The 26,594-nt window shown below is 47.7% G+C and overlaps 1 protein-coding gene across 14 annotated transcripts in view; it reads right to left on the bottom strand.

Moving 5' to 3' along the window:
* LOC102573806 (histone deacetylase 8) overlaps positions 1–26,594 on the bottom strand; it is a 181,841-nt gene that overhangs the window by 106,972 nt on the left and 48,275 nt on the right. For 11 of the 14 annotated variants that reach the window (XM_059732660.1, XM_014609905.3, XM_059732658.1 and 8 more), the window contains exons 18-32: positions 25,167–25,342; positions 21,363–21,539; positions 17,373–17,467; positions 16,568–16,707; positions 15,834–15,990; positions 15,211–15,290; positions 14,756–14,834; positions 14,494–14,623; positions 11,647–11,748; positions 10,954–11,069; positions 9,537–9,575; positions 7,087–7,131; positions 6,029–6,202; positions 3,917–3,970; positions 2,743–2,943 (exon numbers count right to left, since the gene is read on the bottom strand). In XM_059732660.1, the coding sequence (XP_059588643.1) occupies positions 2,743–2,943; positions 3,917–3,970; positions 6,029–6,202; positions 7,087–7,131; positions 9,537–9,575; positions 10,954–11,069; positions 11,647–11,748; positions 14,494–14,623; positions 14,756–14,834; positions 15,211–15,290; positions 15,834–15,990; positions 16,568–16,707; positions 17,373–17,467; positions 21,363–21,539; positions 25,167–25,342 (1,765 nt within the window). The remainder of the gene's footprint in view (positions 1–2,742; positions 2,944–3,916; positions 3,971–6,028; positions 6,203–7,086; positions 7,132–9,536; positions 9,576–10,953; positions 11,070–11,646; positions 11,749–14,493; positions 14,624–14,755; positions 14,835–15,210; positions 15,291–15,833; positions 15,991–16,567; positions 16,708–17,372; positions 17,468–21,362; positions 21,540–25,166; positions 25,343–26,594) is intronic. The other 3 variants (XM_019481931.2, XM_019481928.2, XM_019481925.2) reach the window with 2 other exon arrangements.

Genomic DNA, 26,594 nt, shown 5'->3' with positions numbered 1-26,594 from the left:
CATGATTTCTCCAGGGACTGAGGTGATTCCACAATCTCTCTGGGTAACCTGTTCCAATGCTTCACTACCTTTAACTTAAATTTCCCTTGCTGCAACTTGAGATTATTGCTCCTTGTTCTGTCATCTGCCACCACTGAAAACAATCAGACTCCATCCTCTTTGAAACCACACTTCAGTAGTTGAAGGATACTATTCAATCTCACCCTAGTCTTCTCTTCTCCAGGCTAAATTAGCCCAGTTCCCTCAGCCTCTCCTCAGTCATGTGTCCCAGCCCCCTAACCATTTTCATTGCTCTCTGCTGCACTCTCTCCAATCCACACTCTTTTTGTAGTGGGGGGCCCAAAACTGGACACAAAATTCCAGATGTGGCCTCACCAGTGCTGAATAAAGTGATTCTTCCCTTTCATTCAATCTGCTAGCAATGCTCCTATTAATGCAGCCCAATATGCCGTTAGCCTTCTTCACAAGAAGGGCACACTGTTGGCTCATACATAGCTTACTGTCTACTGCAAACCTCGTGGGATTCCTTTTGGTTCAATTGTCCAATTTTCCCAAATGTGTCCGAGTCCTAGCCCTACCCTCCAGCATATCTACTATTCCCCACCTGCTTGGTGTCATCTGCAAACTTGCTGAGGGTGCACTCCATCCCATCTTCCAGATTGTGGATACAGATATTAAACAAAACCAGCCCCAGGACTGACCCCTGAGGCATTCCACATTATGCTGGTTGTCAACTAGACATCAAGCCATTAATTACTTCTCTCCAAGTCCAACGATCCAGCCAGTTTTCTATCTATTCTACAAGTCCATTCATCCAACTCATACTTCCTTAGCTTACTTGCAAGAATGTTGTGGGAGACCGTACCAAACGCCTTGCTAAAGTCAAGGTATATCACATCCACTGCTCTCCCCACATGCACAGAGCTAGTCATCTTGTCATAGAAGGCAATTTAAGGTTGGTCATGACTTGTCCTTGGAGAATCCAGGCTGACTGTTCCTAATCACCTACTTCTCCAAGTATTTAGCAATGGATTCCTTGAGGACCTGCTCCATGATTTTTCCAGGGACTGAGGTGAGGCTGGTTGGCCTGTAGTTCCCTGGATCTTCCTTCTTCCCTTTCTTAAAGATGGGCGCTATATATGTCCTTCTCCAATAATCCAGGACCTCACCTAATCACCATGAGTCTTCAAAGATAATGGCCAGTGGCTCTACAATCACATCAGCCAACTCCCTCAGCAGCCTCAGATGCATTGCATCTGGCCCCATGGACTTGTACAAGTCCAGCTTTTCTAAATAGTTCCTAACCTGCTCTTTTGCCCCTGTTGCCTGATCACCTTCTCCCCAAATTGTGCTGCCAGGTACAGTAGTCTGGGAGCTGACCCTGCCTTTGGAGACCAAGATAAAAAAGGCATTAAGTACTTCAGTCTTTTCTGCATCATCTGTCACTAGGTTGTCTCTCCCTTTCAGTAAGTAAGGGATCTACACTTTCCTTGATCTTCCTCTTGTTGCCAACATACTTGTAGAAACTTTTTACCCTTCATGTCCCTTGCTATCTGCAGCTCCAGTTGTGCTTTGGGACTTCCAGATTTCATCCTTGCAAACTCCTCCTTAGTCATCTGTCCAAGTTTTCACTTCTTGCAAGTTTCTTTTTTGTGTTTTCATTCATTGAAGAGTTCCCTGCTAAGCCAAGCTGGTCTTCTGCCATACCTGCTAGTCTTCCTGTGCATCAGGATGGATGATTCATTCCTGCATCCTTAGTAAGGTTTGTTTACAATACAATCGGTTCTCCTGCACTGCTTTCCTCCTCAGACTAGCCTCCCAGAAGAGCCTGCCCATCAGTTCCCTGAGTAAGTTGAAGTCTGCTTTTCTGAAGTCCAGGGTCCTTACTTTGCTGCTCTCCTTCCTTCCTTTCCTCAGGATCCTGAACTAAATGACTTCATGATCACTGCTGCCCAGGTTGCCATCCACTTCTACATTCATCACCAATTCTACCCTGTTTGTAAGCACCAGGTGAAGATGCATACTTTGACATCCCTTCTTTTCAACTCACCACCAACCCACAGCTAATCCTTGCTCCAGGCCAGCTTCAAGCACTTAAAGCCCCAGTACCACTACTTCTACTACCTAATCCCTCCCCCTTCCTTTCTTGCCCCACTACGTTCCTTCACAGATCCCAGTATAATGCATACTGATTTTGTATACCAGTGCAGATTACACCGGGATCCAGAGTGGAGAGATGTGTTGTTAGTTCTCCTAGGGTACCTGCATGTGCTTGGTGGCCATGATAGCACACTTCTGTGAGGCAGCAAAGGAATAGATATTCACCAGGTTGTGTTCACAAAGAGCTATCTCTGAATGAACATAAACATATCATCTACACCAGTGTCACTTATACCCATTTTACTCCCATATCTTTCAGGGTTTATTCTACACTGGCTTGGAAGAAGTTCCTCAGGTGTAGGATAATTTCAACCATTTGCAATCATCTGCCCACAGCTTTTTAATGCTGGTGTAATGGATCAGGAGGTCACCCAGTTAAGTGACACTTCCAATTGCTCAGCAAGCAAGACTTGAATCTTTACTGAACACCTAGGAGAAGCCTACTGAATGCAATGCTGGCCTGAGTTCCATTTAATATGAGTACATGGGTTAAGTGTTTGACACATGCTTGCAAACCCAGACCCATGTTCCTTCCAAATTTGAGACCAAGTTCACTCATTCTAGCAAATGGCAGCATCCTACCTGTTCTTCATAGAATAAGTCATTTGCTAGGTGCACAATCTTTTCCACTGCAATGATGCCACCAATGCTGTTTATTTCCACATCTGCCAACATGGTAAGAACTAGGATAGCTTCTACAAGGAGCTGCCTATACTCTGGTTGTGGGACACGGTTTAGGACAGACTCAACATGGACTGCAAACTTTATTTCCCCAGGAGTCATCTGTGAGAAATAAAAGAGAATTATATAGATACATAGACACACACAGAATGTATGCAACATAGTCAAGTGAACCCCACACCACTCATGCCCTCCAGGGAGCCCAGCCCCATTCAAGCTAGCACTGCACAGTAGCTTTCACTGTAGAAATCAAAATGGCTGACAAGAGAGGAGTAAGTGTCATTAGTCTCATTTTACAGATGGGTGACTGGAAGCAAGAGAGGGGAAGTGACATGAGTGATTTTAGTGGCAGGGACATAACCCAGGAGTCCTAACTCATAAGAAAGCCTCCCTGAGAAAAGAACTGAATCAGGGAAGCACCAGTGCTGAGGGGAAACACTGATATGAGAGCAGGATCCAGGTTGTGACTTCAGATGGGGCTCTTGAACTTGTGGCATTCAAAATTTGGTGCCCCAGATGTTGACTTGGGAGAAGCAGAAGGACAGAGGTGGCTAGGGCACACAGGGCTGGGAGGTGGAGAGAGAATAAGAGTTGCATCATGCAAGCTTCTTGGCAAAAAACTGGCAGAGAGCACTGTGCCAGGCAGAACGCTGGCAAGTCCCATAGAAAGGCCGCCTTACACTCCTTATTCTAATCTTCCATTTTCAACTGCTTGGTAAACTTGGGAAAACTCGTTGTTCACAGATGGTTTTGTGTTCGTTTTCTGCCTCCGCTAGCGGGCTGTTTTCAGGCAGTGACAGGGGGAATAAAGACAGCTTTTGCGATTTGCAAACCAGGGTAGGGAGACAAGAAGCAGATTTGTTAAATATTTTGCTGCATTGGTGGCAATAAGTCTTCCACATCCTAAATGGGGGAGCTGGAGACCTTGGCTTTGCAACCCTAGTGCACCTGTGACATGCTCTCACTCCCTCTCTTGCACATAACTTTACATAGTTCTGCTCTAATTGGACTGATGATCCCTCTCCTCCTCCCCCCACCCAATCTCCCCAAACATACACCCACCTAAAGCTCTTACCTCTCTGGTCGTTGAGGAAGGAAGAACAAAGCCCTCCACAGAGAGGCCATGGCACTGCAGAGTAAGACAGAAAGTTAGAGGCAATAGCTTAGAAAGAGAGATTTGAAAGGGGACATTATTCAGTCCCTGCTGAATCTCTAAAAGATTCCAGTTCCCAACAAAGCCACAGAAGAGGGCTTTGTGGAAGCATTTGACATCCAGCAAGTCAACGACTACAGATGATGTTGCCTTTAATATCTGTCCTCTGCTTATGTGCTGCCTTCTAAAGCAAAGAGCTGTTCTGCATGGTATGAAGCAACTCACATGCCTTGTTATTTTGGTTGAAGTCTATGTGGTTGTTCATATGGATGCAAGCACTTTCATATCAAGTCAGTTAAACTAGTAAGGAATCCACCTCAGATCTCTCTCTAAAGATAACTCTTTTAGTGAAGTGAGAGTGTCTGAACAAAGATCTGACCCTATATAACGGGGGAGAAGGGGATGAATTGCATCGTTTAGATCTGCTTTAGTTCTGTCACCCATTGAGACAATCCCCAAGTCTGGTACCAAGCATTGGCATAACATCCCTTTATAAGATGCCTCTCCCTCCCATCCTTCTGACCACAGTGACAAGCCAAACTGATATCAACATGGCTCCTTTGGCCTGATGTATCAAGGGAAATTCCCCAACAGAGTTGAGACTTACTACTAGCTTCCCCCTCATGTTGTATCAGCATCATGCAGGAGGAGATGCCCTCAAGCAAGAAGCATCTGGAACAGGAAAGCATGCATCTGGAGTATACCCAAGGTGCACGGGTGCTCCAGAAATTCTTTACCCTTGCAGCACTCCATAGAATCTTAGAGGAGCAGTACTGGAAGGGACCTCCAGAGATCATCCAGTCCAGCACCCTGCCTGAGGCAGCATCAGCAGGAACACTGCCACACGCCAGTCAAAATTGCCAGCTTTTGTTCTAGCCAACACCCAGTGCTTCTGAGGGAGGCTTAAAAAAACCCCAAAAAACAACAAAACCTGATATGCAGGGAGGGAGGGATTCCTTCAGCCCCATGCAGCAACCAGCAGAACCCAGAAATGTGGGAAATGCATATAGTAGAACATAAGCATACCCATGCGTAGGTCATCCCTGACTAGTGCCTGTCCAACCCCACCCTGAATACTTCCAGTGATGGATGGTCCACAGCTTCCCTAGGCAGTCTATTCCACTGCCTCGCTGTCCTAACCATGAAGGAATTTTTCCTGATATCCAATCTAAACCTACTTTTTGACAACTTCCAGGCATTGGTCTACCTTCTACTCTCTGCAGCAACAGAGAAAAGGTGCTTTTCCTCTTCTTCATGGCAGCCTTTCAAGTATTTGAAGACTGCTATCATGTCCCCTCTTAAGTGCCTTTTCTACAAGCTGAACACACCTAGCTCCTTCAGCCTCTCCAAGCATGACATGTCTTTCAAGCCCTTTATCAGTCCTGTCACCCAGCTCTGGAGTTACAATTCACTGAAGCACAAAGACAAGTGTGGGCTGCCCTAGCTCAAGAGTTATCAATCTACAGCCTGTGGGTTAGAGCCACCCTGTAGAACTACTGGATTTGGCCTGTGGATCCAGGGCTTTAGCAGCATTTAGTGGCAAGAAACAAGCAGTGGCAGAAGCCAGGTCCTAGTACCCACCCATTCACCTCTGAACAGGTCATTCTGTCCTGGAGCTGGAAAAGGCTGCCTAACCCTGGTCTAGCTAATGTTAGGACCTCACACTGTCTGTATCTTAGTGCAAGGGTAAAACGGGCCTTTTCCTACCTGCAGCTGAAAACCCAGCTAGCAGGGGAAGCTCCTGCATAAATCGAAAGTTCCCAACTTTACATGGCCCAAAGCTAGGCTTTTGACACAAACAAGGCCAGAGCAGGCCCCACAACACTAGGCCTGAATAGCTGGGACCTCAGAATAGGCTCATCAAGGCTATTGTGCAGCAGCATCCAGTGGGCTACAAGAGCAGTGAGGTTTGTAGGAAAGGTGTTACATCTTCTGGGTACTGCACAAGAACAAAGATACAGGGACATCACATGTGGGAGACTCACCCAAAGGAAGGAGATGGCTGCACAACAACCAGCTTGTGACCTGCCTCACCTTCTGCAAGATCCTCCAGACTTTTTGGTAGAAGCCCACTGGGACCCTGTTAAGCGCTCCATCTAGCCGCCGCCTCCGTTGCCATTGGCCTTGGCGGCTGTCTTTGGAGAACTGATCTTCCAGCATGCTAGCAAAGGATCCCCCACCAGGGAAGATGGAGGAGTGTCCAGAGGTCTGAGCACAAGACAAAGGTACATTGAAGGCAGTCGAACAGCTCTAGTGAGAGCAGCCCAAAACATCAGACAGCAATGGGTGAGGCATCTCCCCTCTGGCCTGCAGTGGCTTCAACTGCAGAGAAACCTGTGGCCCTATTTCTCTGCTGTCATCATCGCATGCTGTGATTTTGGTGGCTCTTACAAGTCAACCACAAAGGGCCAGGCCAGGTTAGTGCTGGGCTAGGACATCAGCAGATACATGAGAGTGGCCATTCAGGAGAAGACACCAACAAGCACTGAGCCCAGCATCCAACTACAGGGGGAAGGCACACAGTGCTGCTCTTAGAGATGTAAGGCTGCTTGTGGCCATTAAAGAACCCCCGGCAACTTATGCTGAACCTGGAACATTAGGCCAGTGCCCAGAGTGGGCAACTATATTTCCCTTCCTGTCCTCAGGATGCTGATGGAATACAGGGTCTCCACATCCAGCGTTGGCCTTGCTAGTTTTTAGGGTTTTCAGCCTTGTTTGTTTTCCCATCCCACTGCCAAACATGATGTATAGGAGGAAGGGAGGGAAGGAGGGAGAAAGAAAGGAGCAAAGGAGTGCTGACTGTAGGCAGGTATTTCCTTCTAGGTACGCTCCCAAAAGAAAGCTACCAATAAATCCCAATGCCTGCACTCGCAACAGCCTCTCAAGTAGCTGCATGCATTGCCTTTGCTTAATGCTAACTTTGCTGACCTTCTGTGCAACTTTCCTAGCCACTGCTGAAGGGCTGCTGTTCTCCACTCCAAAAGTGACTGCACTTCAGTGTGGGTGAAGCAATTTCTCCCTCTAGCTACTTTCTTACTCAGGGACCTGAGAGGACAGACACATTGTGCATGTAAACAGGAGGGAAAAGTTACCAGAGAAGATCCTGAATCCGAGTCCGTGGGGTGTAAGCCACAGGTCTAGAAAGAAGAGAGAGACAATCAAATCCTGATGGGTTGGAGCAGGCAACACCATTAGCAGCAGCAGTAGCAGCATGGGCAAAGCTTTGTGTCATTTGGTGGGTCTCTCAGGCACCCATGATTAGCCAAAGAATTTAGAGCCAGTTTAGGAAGTTGCATCACAGGCTTTTGCATTAAACTGAAGCTGTAACAGAGGAATGACCCATCCCTGGGTAAAGGATAAGAGCCAGCCGCAACTGGAGGTGCTGGTTAAACAAGGGAAGCATAGTCCGGTATATAAGGTAACAGACTGCACTGTGCTAAGCCTTGGGCTGGGTTTTCTTTCCAGACTTACCTTGTGCAATACAGGATGCACTCCTTGGTGGCCATGATAGTCAGAGACTGGGCACAATGGAACAAGGCAGAGAAAAGCTCAGCCTAGCAGGGGGTGACCTATAGGATCTAGAACCCAGAATGAAGTACAGAAGTCTACACTACTGCCAACCACCACTTCAGAGCAGGACTGAGGTCCTTCTTGTGGGGACTGAAAAATGCATGAGGGCTCACTGCACAGTAGCACTGCAGCTACAGTGAGCTCTTTCCAGGGGAACATGCACCCATTATGGCAGAGTGAGGAAGTGAATAGGCAGAAGGAGCATTGTTGCCTGTAGTTCCGTTAGGCAGCTGAGAAGGGGAGAAGCTGAACTGCATGGTAGGTTTATCTGGCAATTCCCAAGCTTCTGGAACTGTGGTTCTCAATCTTTTTAGATTCAAGGCACCACTTGGAAAACACCAGCTCTTAGTTTTCATTCTTTTTTGATTATGGAAAAAATCATATTGCAATTCTCTTGTTGTAAAGAGCTCAGAAAGACCACAAAAGATCCAAATTTTTTTAACACTATGGATTCCTACTTGAAATCTCTGGGCTTATGCTGTGAACCATGGATGTACTCCCAACAGTGCTAACATTGTGTGACACCACATAGCACCCCTAAAAGGATCTCAAGGCACCCCTGTGCCATGGCACCCTAGTCAAGAATCACAATTGTAGTCATACAACTCAAGATAAGCAAGTACAAAAAGTTTCCCTCCTGCACTGGATGTCTTCTGCTGAACTTCATTGCTGGTTTGTGGCCCAGCGTGCTAAGACAAGTCAATCATTTCTAGCCTCTAGGCAAGACTTACATGCCCCATAGTGTTTTGCTCCCTCAGGTCCCCTACTCTTCTTGCAACTTGGATCAAGCCCATTTCTAAGGCTACAGGTTCTCACTGGCTCAGAGACCCCCCCCTCCCCATGGAGTCTCAGTGAGAGCTACAAGCAAGAAGTGCAAGTACGAGACCTGTGGAGAAGTTATGATTGGTTCTTCATAGCCCCATAACATGGTATGCCTGTTCCTTCGGCACCTCCTCCCTCACAAGGAAACAGCACAATGACAAAAGGGATAGAGGCCTGAGGACTGGGTGAGTTTCCTAACTGGGGCCTCATTGAGAGGAGGAGCAGTTTGTCAATGTTATACCAGTGTGGCACTCCTTGGGTGTGCAAAGCTACCCCAGGAACACTGCACTCTGTACCAGTAGAGTAATGGCTTGTTTCCTTTATAGGGTGGCTGCTGCTGCCAGCTTTACTGGCAGTGCTATAACAGCAGAGCCACCTACTGCAGACCTGGCACCTGTCTGTTGAAGTTTTCTGTTAGCATAGCTACATCACCTCAGTGAACTACAGAAGCCAAAGCAGAGCCCTTTTCAGCCAGTTAAACTGCACTGACAGAATTCTGCTGGCTTAGCCATGTCAACTACAGACATCACTTTGTCACACTCCTACTGACAACTATTCCACCAAAACTTCATAGTGTAGCCCAAGCTTTTAATCCCCTTCTCTGAGTGACAGACTACAATGGTATCAGCGGAGTCTAACTGCACCCACATTTGGGTCTTCTACTGTGTGAAGCAAGAAATCACACCTCTTTATACCCCTGCCCAATACCACTATACCAGCAGATGTCTATAATGTGGCTATTGACTGAACCAGCAGAATGGCACTGCTATTAGCCAGCTTAGACATGGCCATCACTGTATCCCATGGAGTGCAGACCATCGAGTGCAGACATGTGGCAGATGGACAGGAGAGACACTCACTTCTACCCAAGCCTGCTTCCAGAAAAGAGCTCCAAGCAGAATAGCCTGGACTGGAAATGGCCTTCAAAGAGTCCTGACGGGCATCCTGCTAGGACCAATTCATCTGAATGGACCAACTAGATCCCTCTCATTGGCACTGAACCCCATGTTTAATGGTGAGGGAAAGCCAGCTCCTGGGTGCGCCAGTTCGATTTTAAAGAAGCCCATTAGCTCATGCATGCTCAGAAGCTACCCGTGTACGCAGAGTTATTGATTAAGCTGACGTGTGAAGGGAACATTGGTGGTTTCACCTTACTCCCAGTCAGAGACTGCCTACGTTTATCCAGTTGCTGAAAAATAAAAAGAAGATAAAAATATATGCAATATGACTAGCTGCAGATACATGGTGGTGCTATGTCCTGCTGCCTAAGAGCCCCACCCTGACTTGAGACTCCAAAGTAGTCGGTCCCCTATGTAATGTCAGGCATTTGTTTCCTTCCAGCCCCTTCCCTCTCCAGGGGGAGAAAAAAAGATTTTCAGAGACTCAAGCAGGGGAAAACAGGTAACAGGCACTCAGACACTGAGCATAAGAAACAGGATCAGGTCCTATGTCCACAAGAACATCCACTCAGTCCCTCCCACATACCACGCAACAGAGCCCAAAGCCTAATTCTTCACCTATATGGGAAAGGAGCTGAAGCAAAGCAAGCCCTTGGCTGGGCAGTTTTACTGCAGTTTAACTTGATTTTTTTTCCCCCCAAGCAAACTACATCAGGCTGAAATAAGCCCTTCACGTAAGTCAGGGTGGCCACAAAGGCTGAGATTTGCACCCCTGTGACTCCAGCTGATTTGATTTAACACTATCCTGGTGCTGCTCTCTGTCTAGATGACCCTGATAATGAAGTTGCTGTGAGAGCATCCAGGGTGCATCTCACGCTGACAGCAGCCTGCACAGAAGGGAGCCCTAGCAGGCCTGCCCAACTGCAGTAGCAAGCGTTCCTGGCCTCTGAGGGGGGCAGGGCAGGGCACAGGAAACAGACTGCAAGAAGTCACATGTGCCCCAGGAGCACTGTTATTGGCTCAGAGAAAACAGAGGAGCTGGAATCCCAGATGGAGAGGAGCAGCTTGCAAGCTCAGCTCTTGTGACTCCCTCAGGGATGAGGTACTCTGCAGTAATACCCAGTAAGGATTCTGTTACCACCAGCCCCGAGGGACATAGTGACCATTTCAAAGGTGTTTGAACCAAAGTATGATCTCAGAAACCTTCTAGCAAGCATGTGGGGGGAGAGAAGTAAGGAACTCTTGGGAACTGGTGAAGTAGAGGAGAAATCCTCTGCCATTTTATGGACATTTCCCAGGTCCTACTGGCATAAGGAGTCTTTCCCTCACCACACTGTACTCTGGCTACAGGAAACCTGCTGTTAGGTATTGGGGATACAACCCTGAAGCTCTTGTTTCAAAAGCACAAACTCCTGCCAGGAGAAACTCACAGCAGCTGTTAGCAGTAGAGGGACATTGAGCCATCTAGGTGGTCCTTACCTACCCGCTCAGAAGAGGTCGACAGTGACATACATGACAGTTCTTCGCAGTATCGTTTTAAATTACTACAGAGCTCCCCAACCTGCTACCTCCTGAACCTTAAACAAAAGCTATTATATAACTATGAAATCAGCCAGCCCTGGACCTCAGCACCTCCTGAGAACCCCAGCCCAGTCCTGCCCTTCTCACCTGTTTGATCTCACTTTTCAGCTTGATGATGCCAGTTCGCTCCGGTTTGGTTGCTCCAACAGCGCCCATCTCACGGATGGAGATGGCTGGTGTGAGGGTTGAATCAACAGACCGCACTGAAGGAGCAGAAGGAAGAGAACTTACCACCGCCTCAGAGGACTCAGGGCACCAATGCAGCCTACAAAGCATCTCATGCTGCCTGAGGGTGTCCTCTTACCATCTCCAGTAGGTGGAGATGCAAGACCTTGCAGAGAGCTCAACAACCACCTTAGGTAGTGCCGTGGTACAAATCTCCTTTGCCACCTACTGTTGCTCTCCCTGTTCCAAGCACCAGCTGCATCAACCCATTTCATCACCACGTGAGGCACAGAGTTATTTTGATAGCAAATTCAGAGCTGTGCTCAGGCTGAACTTCTGATCCATGAATGGGGAGAATGTTTGAGCCACAATGGAGAATTAAGCAGGAAGATGCCTCAATATGTATAGCAAAGGTGTGGGAAGGTTACAGGAACACAGAATTACTTATAGCAAGATGTATATCTACAACAGCAGGGATAGGCAGATCTGAATGGCCAGGAGCAGAACTTCAGCTAAACACGCTTTGGCTAGGTTGCAGTGTTCATTTCAGGTTTTCTGTCTACATTTCACAGGCAGCCAGATTACTGTTAAAGATCTTTTATAAGAAAGACTCACCACTCTTCTCCACCCCAAACTCCTTGCCAGAGAGAATGTGGCACAGAAGATTCTTCATATCCGAAGGACTGAGATTCATTAAGCTCTCGGTAGCTTCTCCAGCTAGAGATCAGAGACAACTTCAGTGACTTCCAGCAAAATGACCTACTCTTCCCCCTCCTTCTAGAAAGCTTTCATATTATAATCTATGTCACTGATTATGGGAAGGAGCATTCCTAAAGAAAGTTCTGGTAAGAGGGTTTATTGTCAACAGGTGCATAGGTAAAGCCATATAACAGATTACTCCCTCATACATACTGATGAAAAGTTCAAGCTCTCATCCTGTTCTTAGTCCCCAAAGAAAACTTCAGTTGCTATGAGATCCTCTCCACCCGGAGATCTAGGCAATTACAAAATATGAATTCCAAGAGCCCACAGGTGATTCTAAAGCTTTGAGTCCCTCAGCCCAACCTCATGGGTCACTAATTCCATTTTCTCTTTCCCCAGCACCTATGCAAGAAATGCGCCCCCCCCCAAAGTGTGAAGAGAGACACTGAAACTGATCAAGATGCCAAACATGCATTACTGCAGCTCTTGAGATTGAAGTCAGGGGCCAGCAACGTTTTGGAGTGGGAAGCTGCTCTAAAGCAGCTCAGCTCTGAGTTTGGGAAGCTTCAAGCCTGGCCTGTACCGCTGCTACCACAGCCACAGTCAAAGTTGCAGTCCCTGCTCCTTCCCTCAGTACCATCATGGTGACTGTTTTTCCCTGCTGCCCAGTCAAACCTGAATCTGAACACCCCCCTCCACCCCCCGAGGAACACCGCCAAAGCCCTAGCAAAAGCCCCCCATATCTGCAGGCCCAATAGAATGGCTCCACAGGCCAGATCCAGACCACAGGTCAACAACCCCTGGTTTAAGTTCTTCTGTGGCCTACCTCCCATAAATAGAATATTCTAACACCCCAGACTTTACTGGTTTTACTCATGCACATCCCTGTGTAGCTGAGAACTCATAGCTGGCAACTGAGACAGAGCGAGGCTAAGTGACCTGCCTGCCCCAAATCACACAGGACTCTGGCAGGGAACTGAACACAGGTCTGCTGAGTGCCACGTGAACCCACTATTCTTTGCATCATCCTCCCCTACCATGACCTTCAGCATTTACTTGTAACATGTACATACAATTAAATTCCCAAACCCAGAGTGGTTAGGTTGACTCTCAAACTGAGGCACAGTTTGTACCTATTAAAAATAGCCAGGCTGTCCACTGACAACCGTTTGCAAAGCTTTTTTGGGTGTCCATTGACACCCCTTTGCATGTACCCTAGTGTCCATTATGCTCCATGCTTCCTAGAGAGGTTCTGGCATGCATGACAAGGTAATGTAATAAGAATTCTGGTCTTTAAATGTTAAAGAAAACCCAAAAATAAATAAGAGACTGAGGTGATAAGCAGAGGAGTTTATATTTTTGGTGCTGCAAGCATAGGTGCCTCTATCTTTAGGTAATTCCCTACCACAGTTTTCCCCAGAGACTTTCTTTACTAGGTTCAAATTTTACTAGTTATGTGCTCCTCACATGCAAATTGAGCCCACAAAAATACCTGTTCTTACCCAGAGCATCTGTCAAGCTGAAGGCTGAGGGACAGTTTGTTATAAAGCCTATTTATTGGGGCTTTGATGGAGGTAACACAAATCCAGCTACAATTCTAACCTAGTTATAATGCAACAAGCAACAGGGTACAGGTGTTCACCTCCTACTGCCAATTAACAGGCTTGGATGTTAAGAGGGATACACTAACCTTTTCTGTCTTGCCCACATAGACTAAATTCCTGGAGCAGGAGCTCACTCTCTGGCTTGGTCTGTACAATGCCTATTATGAGGAGACCTTAATCTGGGCTGGGGCCTCTAAGAGCTACCAGATAACACTGTTAGGCCACTGACTGATGTTAAAGAAGGCACAATGGGATCTAATGTGCAGTCCCAACAACTGCATTACCTGCCATGCCATATGTGCATGGAATGAGGCGCGATTGTAGAATTGAGCACCAGATCGCATAGTGTCACAGATTCACAGAAGTTTAGGGCTCGAAGGGACCTCGTGAGATGTGGTCAAATAATCAGATAACACACTGTCATGTTGCCAGTGCAGCAGAATTTTCAGACCTGGGGATGTACCATATGTTCCCACAGCTGAGAGCTCTAGCAGCTAATTGGGAGCCCCAATCAGCTGACCAGTGCTTCTGACCTTTAGAGCACATGGCAATGTGCTGCAGAGGCTGGGAGCATTGGCAACATTCAGTTAAAGGCAGGATAGGAACCAGGTACAAAAGTTGTTATGCATATGTTGTATAATAACTTTCATGTTACAGGGGTATAGGTTGTAGCCATGTTGGTCTAAGGACATAGGCAGACCGGGTTCTTTGGGTAAGTCTAATATTTTTTTTAGACCAAACCAGATTGTTGGAAAAATTCTTCTTTGCAAACTTTCGGGTATAAATACCCTTCATCAGGCTAAGGAAGCATCTGTAGTTGGTATGGGCTCTTCCTAGATGGAATGAATAGTAAAGAACTTTATTATTCATTCCACCCAACTGCAGATGCTTCCTCAGCCTGATGAAGGGTATTTATACCCAAAAGCTTGCAAAGAAGAATTTTTCCAACAATCTGAGTTCGTTTAATAAGAGATACCAGATTTACTCAAAAGAAACTTGTCTGCCTCTGTAATAACTTTATCACTTATTTGTGGCTTTCTCACACCATTAATTGAATGAATGTGTGGCCGAATCACTGCTTAACCAGTAAATCATGTCTTAAGTGCAACATGCGTCAGGAGCTTTAGGAGGAGATTGCTGGGCTCAGCACACATACCTGAGCAGTGCAGAGAATGCGCCAGCTCCGTCACCATCACTTGGATGATAAGCCCAATACGTAGGCGGAACATCTCAGAGAAGAGGGAGGGCTGTGTGCGGATGTACATGGCCAAATATACCATGATTTCCTGAGGGTAAGAGCCAGGAGATGCTAGGTCACCAGACAGCTGCACAACAGGAGAGGCTATAACCTCAGAGCATGTGGGAAAGACTCTCCAGCCTGCTGGAGGCTGATTACCACCTGGGGCCTGTCCTCTCACCTGGGTCAAGATAGAGATGCTCAGGTTTTTCTCACTAGCTTCATCAATCAGTTGAACAAGCTCCTCATAAGGAAGAGGGCTGAGGAGGCAACAGACATACAGGTGAGACCCAGCATGATCTAGATCTACGCATCACTGGATGGATGTCCCTTTCTCCAGATCACAGGGAGTGCCCTGTCTGCTCTGATGTGACTCGACTAATGGCTAATGAGGTTCTCAGGACACACGGGGTTCACTAGTGCATGGGAGAGCAGGGGCTCACATACTGGCTAGCTTGGGACTAGACCTCCCTGGGCCTCCTTCCTTTGAGAAGGCAGCAGCAAAGCATTCAAGGTGGAGCTTGGAAAAGAGTAATTGCCACTTATTACTGTCCATTTTGTGCTGGCCCCTGGATCATGATGACTAAGATGTTCTCATTCCCCATGGTACAACTCAGAAAGAGCCACTGAACTCACGCAGAGATCGTCTTCTCACGAGGTTCTGGAGGCAGCCCCACTGTCAAGTGCTTCTGATGAGACAGGAGGTCAGTGCAGGCCTAAAAACAGAGGAACCATCCTACATATGGTTATGGGTAACCAACAGGCAGACCTGTCTACTGTCTAAGGGAGTATTCCTCTGCCCAGCCAACAGCTTCATTTACCTCTTCCACACAGAGCATGGACACAAGACTCATTTTAAAGTTCCCCCTTTCTTCAGGGATCATATTAGATGCCTGAGTCTTCCTACTTCTCTCACCCCTAAAAGTCTCTTCCTGAAATCTGCAGTGCTGACAGCTCCAGCCAGTCAGTAGGAACTGCAAGTATGCAGGCCAGGCAGTCCAACATGAGCACAGTCAGGACATTTTACGAAGCTACAAGATTTTCACTCTCTCTGTGAAACAGTAAAGATGACCCTGGATTCAGAAGCCTCAGATCCAAGAAAGGCCCTTTGTCAGCAAAGACGACTAAAACATACAGTCATGTACTGCCACTTGCTGTTTTCTGAGAGCGATTTAGGAAGTAAATCATTACCATCCCATTTGCTACCCCCATAAGCTTGGAGCCAGAAGCACACCAGGGCCCCAGAGCCGAGTCATTACCTCATCAAGAGCTTCCACCTTCTTCTTCAGGATTCCCGAGATGTAACGGATCAGGGCCCACTGTCGAGTAGTCCCTACTTTGACGTACAGCTCAGTAAGGAGGTCCTTGATTGTAGCACCAGGTTGGCCATGGATCTCAGTGTCCCAGTCAGGCCCCCTGTGTTAGAGATCCCTGGTTACAGCAAAGGTGTTTTAGCCAAGCACAACTAACTGCAGCAGCAGCATTAATATCTGTTCAAAGCAACACATGACAGATCAGGATTAAGAAGACAGCAGCGCTCAGGGAGGGACATTGTCCTGGCTAGCAGCACTGCTCCAAATAGCACATGAGGATGAGACAGAAAACAACAAAGCTGCATGCTTGGAAGTTTCAGCGCTCAAAGGTGTTAAGTCCTTTCAGGAAAAACAAATTTAGGCACTCACATGAAGCACACAGCATTAAGCATGAGGCCTGGCTCTTAAGTGTGGTGCTATCACAAGCCAAGTTTATTTCTGTATCATGAAACAGCCAGCAGATTCATCTAAGTTAGTAGAAGCTCTGGAGACGCCTTCCTGCCTTATATTTGCTAAATGATTTCGCTGAGTTTTAAAGGCCTGAACTGGTGAACTTTGACTTCCATCCAGCAAGCAGGCAATGCCCAAAGTCTCTCTGGTGACACTAAGTGCTGCCATAGGGAGGCAAAGCAAGGAGTGAAGCAGCGAGAAGAGGCAGGGGGACTGGCTGGTGCTCCTACTTGAGGGTGTGGAGCATGTAGAGGAGATCAGCCTGCTCCTGCAGGGTGGGGCACTCTCGCAGTTGGTCCACCAGGGCTTTGCAGTCCACGTTCCCAGCATTGTCTCTGGGGAGGTTCATCTCAGCATGGAGCGAGGGGATCTTTAGAAGAGGGCATTCAAAGGTCCGGTTAGAGCTGGCATCCCAAAGCCTTCCCCTAGACTCCCTGCTGTACCCAACTCCATTCCCAAAGGGTGGGACAAGGCACTGGCTGCCAACGCTGGCCAAAGCCCCAACACCAGACAAAAGCCTCAGCAGCCTCCACCAGACTAGGTCTGCTCTACTGCAAGGGCCTGGAAAAAGCCTCAGCTCAAGATAATTCTTTCCCAGTGCTGGTCCACAAACCAGGATGCTGGGCTAACTCCTCACTCCTCCTTGGACAGATCCACCTCCACTAGTTCACCATGTCACATCCAACAACAGCTCCTCTTCTTTCTCATGGACCTTGCTCCTTCTATGCTAGGCCCCCTGGCCTGTCTGCTCTCAGTCACCTTTGAATACCCTGCAGCCCATGGGCTATGGGTCTGCTGGAAGCAGTCTGCAGGCTGGTTATCAAAGACATGGAGAGTCCACATCTAACTGTCCCAGGTGGGATTCAAGTCACTTCCAAGCCTGCACAGACCTGGCTGTATTGCTGCCCTGGGCCATCAGCCTGTTGTTTCCTGGCTGGGCCTATTCAGAAAGCTTTTCAGAGTCCAGGCAATTGATGGCTTCCACTAAGAGGAAGCACCACGGCACACCCCAGTGCAGAAACAGGTCATAGTCACCTTGACATCTGGCTCGTGCTTATGGATGGAACCCAGCAGGTTGACAGATGGCTGAGAAGTCTGAAACAACTTGGAAGGGATATACATCCCAACATCTGCAAGAAAACAACACTTGGATTGACACTCAGCATGCTGCATTTCACCCTCTCCAGTAGACAGAGAGCATGTTGCACCTCACTGCTCAGAGTCATTTGAGTGCCCAGTTTGCACAATAACCTCCAATCAGGATTAGCCAGCCCTGGGCTTGGTAGGGATGAGAAGTCTACCCCCTTTCTCACGCCCCCACTTCCCTCCCCCATGAGTAGCTGGTGGCTGTTTAATAGTCTCTAATCCCTCCAGAATTTCTCTACGGGCTGATGGGCACTGGAACCCCTCCAGCCCTTGGCTTGCACTGGGGTGGATAGGCTGCAGCCAAGATTAATTAATTGAGCCTTTGAGGTAATTGCTTGATTGATCCATTACAAAGAATTGTGCTAAATGGACCAGAGATTCCCATGCATGCTGGAGGACTACCAAGGATTTGCAGCTTCCCCTCTCACTAAGCTGCCCCAACAACCCTTTAAGAAGATGGTAAAGAGTCTTCACAGAGCTGCTTCAAAGGGCTTGATCAGCAGGGAAAGAGAAGAAAGAAATGATCATACCAGCCATTAAACACAGAGGTGCCACCTCTCATAGGCTTTATTGAAGACTTGGAACCAGGAATTTGTGGTCTCTAAACCTGGCTCTAAGACAGAGTAATCTGCAGCCTTGGTATGGTTTCTCACCCTCATTTTACAAAGTAGGAAGCTGCAAGGTAAATGCTTACCTTTGACTAGCTACTTTCTGAGGGGGGAAGGGTCATGGCAGGGAGTGGGGCATTAATCTGCTGCCTGCTGTAGAAGATTAGCTCTACCCACTTCCCTGTCTTAAGAAAGGAAGGGCATACACTGAGTAGGACGGGCCAGCTTTCTCTGCAGGTTTTTAATCTTTGTTGAAACACATTTTGGTGGTTCTCCTGCAGGTGAGAGTGCAAGATCTCCAGCAGCTGTAAGGCAACCATACCTTCAAGAGTAGAGAGAGTCAGCACCCTGATGTGTGAGTGCGCACGTGCGTGCGCGCAAACACACACACACACACACACAGAGCAGCAATTAACCCTTGCCACAACCGTGGCTCTTAACTGTGGTTGTCAGCCACTGCAGACTGCAGGTTTCACCCAATTAAACCATTATAGCTGCAATCTGGCAGTGTGCTGCAAACGCCCACAGACTGTATTCATGGATCAGTAGCTTTCAATCTTCACCCGCTCCTCCAGGTTAGCAACATTGGAATGACAGAGTGGTTTGGGCACTGGCTGCTAACACTACTTGGATAAACCAAGGCAAATAAGCCACCTGCCACTTGAGGTACAGGGCCAACCTTCCACAACAGGTTCTATCACACTGTCAACACAGCCTGGCCTTGTCCATCTAGACTGGACTGGACCACATCACTAAAACATCAGACTGAAGCACACACTGGCAAACAAGCTTGCATACAAACTGGATTCCATTATTTTTGCTAGCAAGAACAGAAGTGGCTAAAGTAGCTCATAAGGGTTTGAGCAGATGGCTTCTGGCTAAAGCAGGGGGAGCTGGATCTTCATTAGAAATTTTCTCCTTTACTGGAGCAACTGTCAAGACTCTAGTGGTTACACTAAGTGTGGCCTTCATTCACCAGAACCAAGTGGCTGCACATGGGCTGTTATTTTCTTGGGTCACTTCCAACAGTGAAAGTGACAGCAGTGTTAAATGCATTTTCCCTGTAGGAGTGTGCCTAACTGCACTGTGACACACTTATCACCAGTACTATCCATACCATAGGGTGGACAGGGCCTTAAGGCATGAGTCTCCCGGTGACAGACAGGTGTGAGTTTCCCTCCCCACCCCCAGCAGACACAAAGGGATGTGATGATGACAGATAAATGGGTGGGAGGGAAGCAACTGGGGCATGGAATGTGGGGAAGGGGATAGGGGCTCCAGGTAAGAAGCTTCTTCTGTTAGTAGCAGAGATATTAAAAAGTTTTAAGGGAGTTTGAAAGAGTTTGGAGAGAGAAAGCCCCCTTCAGAATGTGATGGGAGTGGGAAAGACCCCTTGCAAACTTCATTTCTAAGGCAGTGACCTGAAGAAACACCTTTGGATGCAAGAAACCTGTGAGGCACTCCTTTGCAGACACCAAGGCACAGGCAAGAGAAGGACCCCCATCTGAGCTGTGCTGTAGAAGAGCTTGAGCACAGGGAAGAGATGGAAAGGGCACAAACCTGGTAGCTCCACCAGATTTAGAGAAAGAGCTAAAGCTAGCTCCTGGTGGACAGTGTATCTTTACTTAAAATGCAACTTAACTGCACTAGGTGACAGCAGTTCCCCTTATGTGCACTAAGCTCTGGCTGCAGCCAGAGCAAATGCCCCATGCACCATGGCCCAAGTCTTCTGATCCTACACAGGATGCTGCATGTGTATATGGCTGAACTGGCACAGCATGCTGCAGAGCTTCAAGCTTAGAGAGGCTTCAGCTGCACCTAGGCCAAAAGGAGATGCAGCCGAAGGACTAAGATGGGCTCCAAATACCCTGAGAAAAAGGTAAGAATTGTCAGGGTGATATCCAATTTAAGGAATATGCCCCTTTCCAGATATTTCCCTGCCTGGGCCCTTGTCTTGGGTATTTTAAATACCCCAACATTATTCAGGCCCAGTCCCTGCATGTCTGTTGCTACAAGGTCTCGATACCACGCCCTGACAGCACCTCTAATTCCCAACAAGCTGGAACACTGGTGTTTGGAGGTGCCTCTCACCAGGCCAAGGGAAGTCCTGGACTGCTCCCAAGCACTCATTTCCCCCCAGAGCAGAAGCTTTCTGAAGCATCTCAAGGCTCCAATCCTGTGTTACAGTCACGTGCCAGAAACATAGCCGATTTCCTTCAGGCTGGGAGCTGCAGCCAGTGGCCTGGCTTCCAGGGAAGAAGGAGAAAGGCCTTTCGCATCCCACATGTGGGGCAATGAGACGGGCTAGTCTGCATCACACAGTGATGGGTTAACATTAGTGGAACATGAAGTCCAAAAGGGGGATGGGAAATTAGAAACACACTCCTGCCATTTGGCACTCTAAGCCTAGCCACCTTCTCCCCTCACTCACTCCAAACCCTTAATCTCTCTCTGCCTCAGTGTTTCCCTCCCACTCAGTCTCTTTTTCTCATCTCAGTTCTCTGCCATCTCCTCCCCTGCCCCTAGCACATGTCCATCAGCACTTACAATACTCCATTAAGATTCCTACAGAAGGTCAGGCCAGTAGCCAAACTCCCATGAGGCAGAGGAATACTTGCTTCCCTTTCCATAAAACAGGGAGAACGAGGGCTATATGTTATCAATAAGGTCACCGAGGGAGTTGGTGTCAGAGCCAGAACTGTCAGCAACGGACTCCTGCCCTGTAACGCAAGCCACACGAGCTCTTACATCTGACATGTCCCTCCATGCTGGCTCTAGTATCTTGTGAACCCCCCACCCCATCCTTAAAGCCACACAAAGTTTCCTGTCTCCAGACCTAACAATGGGCCCTGTGAACCTGTAGCTACGGACCCAAGGGAGAACACTTGAGCAGCTGACAGGCAGCCCACAAGCAGAGGGGACAGTTAAACTGGAAGAAAAAATTAGTCTGAGAGCTTGGCTTCCCAAGACAATGAACAACTTCCAGTAGGGCTGGTTCCCCGAGCCAGTTCTGCAGCTGTCTGTCATGCCACATGATCCCCCAGCCTACCTCAGACCCAAAGTGTAAACCCTGCTACTCCAGATTAAGCACCCACATAGAGGCTCCCACTCATGCCAGCCCATACGTAAGCAGCAGATGAGGCATGGGCAACCCTCCAACAGCAATGATGACCACCTGCTTGCCTCCCTTCAGGTCTGAATCTGAGTGGGGCCAAAGCTCCAGGCACTAACTCTGGTTACTCCCCTGCAGGACAGCCTGCATGTTACTCACTCTGTATGTGCAGCTCTTTAGCCTTGGATGCCAAGGACATGAGGTCGCGGGTAGTGCGCACTGCAGCTCGGAAGCGATGCAGCCCTCCCTTCTGGGCGGTGGGAGGGAGGTTCAGTCTAGGAGCTGTGCGCTCCAGGAGTTGATCTAAATACTGAGCCACTTCATCACAAATGTCAGCTGGAATAGCAGGCAGAAGAAGAGTGGTTTAGTCACCCTGTGCCTTGGCTTCCCTAGAGCTGCCCCTTCCTCTGGGGCAGAACTCCCCTGCACAGGGAGAAGGCTTAGTGTCCACGTGAAACAGTAGAACTGACTGACTCACTAGACAGAGATGTTCAGTGCAAGCAGCCATGCACTGCCCCCACCTACTCATGACACCCCAATTTCTTGAATTCTCCTCTCCACTTCCTGCAATATCTGGGCACAGAACCCCAATCCTCAGAAATGCAAATCACCATCCATTGGAGGCTGCATTACCTCTGCCTTCAGGAAAGCTCTCTGCAGAGAATCAATCTCCAATTTTCCCTTGGATGCTGCTACTAGGTTTCTTCTAATGCAGGGGGTTGTGGGGGGGATAATCAAATGCAGCACCCAGATGCCAAACTGAAGTCCTTCATCTAAACTACTGTCATTCCCCCACTTCTTTCCCATGCCCATGTTGTCAGATTCCAGCAGGTGAACAGATCTGCACAAATAAACCCAGGCTGTGCTAGTATATGATTGGTAGAGGGAAGGAGATACTTGTAACACTGTAACATCAGCTTGGCTCAACAGAGCAAGTCAAACTGGACTGGGAAAGTTATACTGACAGCAGCATTGCACGTGCACTTTCCCAGCAGGATTCCGATATCCTCCTTTACATATCATCTGGGAAATCAGATGGAGTCTTTCACTGCACACAACTTCAGGTGGAATTTCTGTATCCTCTGCTTTTAATGTCAAAGCCATCTCCACTGAAAAGGCAGCTATGCTCACAGGGTCAACTCAGCACCTCTTGAGCATTATAATTACGCTCAGCTCTGACATCTCACTGCAGTTTACCGCTAACTAGTTAACAGTACATGCAGCAGACCAAGGTAACAGTAGATTCAGCATGGTCCCAATCATGACTCTAGTCTCCACCTTGTAGATTTTTCCAAAAGGACAGCTGCTCAGCGCTGCAGAGCACAGCACCACTCACCAGAACTACCAGCCTGTCTGTCTCAAAGCCTTCAGCCTTTGTACAAAGCAAGCCTAAGCAAGTGCATGGATCCATCACCCCTGTCCTTTGCTATGCTCCTTTATTAACCTTTTTTCTTAGACTACACTGTAAGCTCTTCTTCACAGTGACTGTCACTTGCAAAGTTTGTGCGAGTACCCAGCACAGTGGGGCTCTCGTCTGAACAGAGACAGGGGCTACTATGGCAACACAAATAATATTTTTTACTGAAAGGTAACAGACACTATAATAGTTATTCATAAGGAATCAAAACCACCACAGACAATGAACACCTCATCCCAGCCTCCACCTCCTTCCTGTCTCACTAGCTCCCTACTCCACCCACCTAGAACAGACACCAAATAAATCACAACAACACAGAAGCAAACTATGCAATTCCACACCTGGAAGCACAGTGTGAGCAGGGCTCTCTCAAGAACAGGTCTCACAGACCTGTGACAGGAACAAATCTGCAGTCAGATTACAACACTGGGACATATGCACCAGTGTTCTGTTCTCCATGGCAGCAAGTGAACACATTGAGTCCCAGCATCACCATATGTCTTTCTGCAGAGTGGGAGCATCAGGCTGTTAGGCCACATGGTACCAGACATGGTTATTATCTAGCCATGCAATATGGAGAGTTATAAGTTAGCCAGAGCATGCATCTCAAGTAGCACCTGGAGAACATTTCTATTCTAGGGCAGTCTCCAAAGACTGCTGGAATTTCCATGTAAATGCAACACCTCCAAGTAAAGGCCAAGACTCTCATGCAAGGACCACAATGGGAAAACAATATCCTTTGACCCAACTTTGTTCTGACTCTACGTGAACACAGGAATGGTACAGTCATGCTAACACTCAGATGACATCTACACTATGGTCACTGCAGTGGCTGCAGCACATTGTGGACACACCCTACAAGCTTTACCTTAGCCAGGTCAGATGGCAGCAGCAGTCTAACCCTGGGAGCATGGAGCTCAGTGCTCGTATTGCTGAAAAACCCATTCAAGATGCAGGGTAGATTTATGGATGACTTTTCAGGTCTGCAGTAAGCTCCAACTGGTTGTGGCTAGACTGCTATTGTTACCAGAGCTAGCTAGTTTAAAGCCAGCTAGCTAAATACAACTACCCTATACCACAGGACAGACGGCAGTATAGCTCTTCTCATATCCTACTAAGCTCACACACCTCCATTCAGTTCACCGTGCAAACTGCCTAGCCGGTTGCAGTGCTTGCCCATTCTTCAGGTCTGGATGAGGCCTTCCCTTAACAGCAGAGCTAGAGTGCGTTTGGGCAAGCAGGCAGATAGAACTGTTTGCAATAGTTGTAAACAGAACAGCTGCTCAAATGTGCAGGGCAGAGGGGCTTTAATGATGATGATGATGATCATCATCATCATCATCATAATATCTGGGGAGAAAAGACACTGCAGAAAATATCTGCATTACAGTCTAGCTATGCAGACACCTTCCACAGGACTCATCAGTTCAACTGCGGGAAGAGATTCCAGCTTTGGAGAGCAATTGTCCAGGGCAGAGGCTACAATTTAGCCCCATAGCAATTGCATCCTGGCAGGAACCCAAGCATACTGTCTATAGAATGCAGACATCTCGACAAAAGACACTAAAGATTAACAACATGCATATGCACATCCACTTGCAAGGGGATAACAAAGCTTCAAGTGAAAACCAAACTAAGCCAACAAACACAAGGATCCCATTGATGTTAAGTGAATGTAAAGATGCAACCACAAGTGAGTTATGGGCATAGTTAAATGGATTAGCAGCTACACGGATTAACAGATGAGTCGAAAGAATAGAGGAGAGTTAGGGAAAAGTATTGTGATAGCCATCTGGCAATGAGAGGCCTCTGGAAACAGAAGCAGAATTGAGACAGCAAAATAGCAAAACCTGTTTCACAGGAGAGGAAGTGTAACTTCAGCCAGATGTACCGACAGGCTCTCCTCATCCTGAGGGAGATGTGGAAAACCATGTGTGCCCTGCAGGCACCTTTCAGGAACAGGGCATCCGTAAGGCACAGCAGAGCTGTATATCAATATGTCCAGCTGCAATCACTAAAGGTGGCTAGGTCAGGATAGGGCTAAAAGCACATGTTCAAGGGCTTTGCATATCTCTAAAACTGGCAATCTCAAAACATTCACCATTTTTTGGATTGCCTCTGGTTCATCACTTCTTCCCAGACAATTAAATATAGTTAACTAGACACAGGTAACTGACCAAATCCTAACAACCATTTCATACCCTCTGTAGTCCCTACACAGTAGCCTACAGCAAAATAGAACTTTTGCTTCCTATCAACACCATATCCCTTCTGTGACTGAGGTGTGCCTGAAAGGACTTCTTTGAAAGCCAAGACTCAGTACCCAGCTCAGGGATTTATTCAGCCCTCTGCTCTGTTGAAACCAATGTAAATGTTAGACAGAGATGAGGTTAAATGTGGGAGAGGGGGTCAAGTGAGAACAGAACCAAGGCGGGAATCCAAATATATTTGGAGAGCCCCAGAGTTAACAGTTTTATTGATGAGTTTGGCATTCTCAACCACAGCATATTCCAGGGCACAAATGTTGCTGATCCCTTCCTCCTTACCATCATCTGCTAATTGTAAGCCATGCAGCCATTCCTCGGATTCTAGTTCACTGAAGCTGTCAATGCTGAGATTGTAATCGTCAGAATAGAGCTTACCCTCCGGCCCGGGGTCCATGAAACTGAGGTGCGTGCGGCATGAAGTTGTCAGGAACTCAGACAACTTACCAGTTTGGATCCTGGATGAGAGAGAGCACAAGTCGGAAGAGATGGGGTTGAAAAATAAATTGACACCAGTTGTCCCTTCAACTTATGAGGCAGGCAGGATGGTTCTGCCCTCCTCTAGCATGGGCCAGGAAACACAAACAGGGCTGTAATGAACTGACCAGTGTACAGACTGCCCCCCCCCCGGCAAACTCTGAATCACAAGTGTGATAACCACATCCCTGCAGTGTCACATAAGGTCATGCTGAGTCCTTTCAGCAGACACAGCAGCATACTGTCTGGTGCTGATCTGGGGTCAGTTTTTCAAATTCAGGGAGTCCTTCGAAATACTGCCACACTAGTCCTGTAATTTAGGACAATCATTTTTTTCATCTACGCTGTCAAAGCTTTACTGGTGGCCTTCACTCAGTGGTGCCTTCTCTGTAGGCCTGGGGGTGCAGCAGGCAAAACAATCTAGGATTGCACATGTTCTCTCTAAATTTCTTAGGCTGTAAATAGACATCTCATCTGATGGGGGTTTGATTGTGCCAGGGTTCAACCTTGGTACATAACAGGTGCAGCACAGTCATTTACACGTCACCCTTCCAAGATGCGTTACTGCTAATGTGTCTACGAAAGCACACAGCCTCTCTGGCTCATCCCAGGAACAACCTGTAATAACCTTACAAGCTCATGCAGTCACGTCCCATGAAAAAGCCTTAGTACACTTTATCCCACATACTTCAGATGGCCTTGAAGAGGGACAGTGGCCTTGTAGATCTGTAGGATCCCAGGATAAAAGCAATGAATATTTACAGCCTTAGTGGTAGAACAGTGAGGGAAGCAAATGCACATAAGGAATTCAAGCAGGGGCAAGGAACAAAGTCACTGGAGGGTGAGGTGGGGCAGGATTCCACATGAAGCAGAAGGGAACAGGACTAAGATTCATGGAAAAAGTTTGACTGCTGGGAGCTAGAACTCTCCTCAGACAGTGCACGCTCAGCTGGAACACTCTAAAGAGACAGCAATGCTTTTAATACCTCTGCTCCATCCAGGGAGAGGGAGCCATCCTCAAACCTCTACTTAAAACCTATCAGAGCAGTGAACCAAGAAACACAATGCTGCTGTGCAGGTCAGCAGGAGGGATCCAACCTGGGAACAGAGGGCTAAGTCATCCCACAGTGTTCTGAGGTGAGACTAGGAAATAAAGCTCCCAGTTATATAGGCTTGATCAACAGGGAAAGGGACCAAAGAGTCTTAAAGTCCCTTACTGGCAGCACTTTAAAT

The sequence above is a fragment of the Alligator mississippiensis genome, chromosome 8 (genome assembly GCF_030867095.1).
Source record: "Alligator mississippiensis isolate rAllMis1 chromosome 8, rAllMis1, whole genome shotgun sequence".
In the NCBI taxonomy this organism is placed as follows: domain Eukaryota; kingdom Metazoa; phylum Chordata; order Crocodylia; family Alligatoridae; genus Alligator; species Alligator mississippiensis.
The sequence above is the reverse complement of the archived record's forward strand: the minus strand, read 5'-3'. Positions and strand labels throughout refer to the sequence as shown.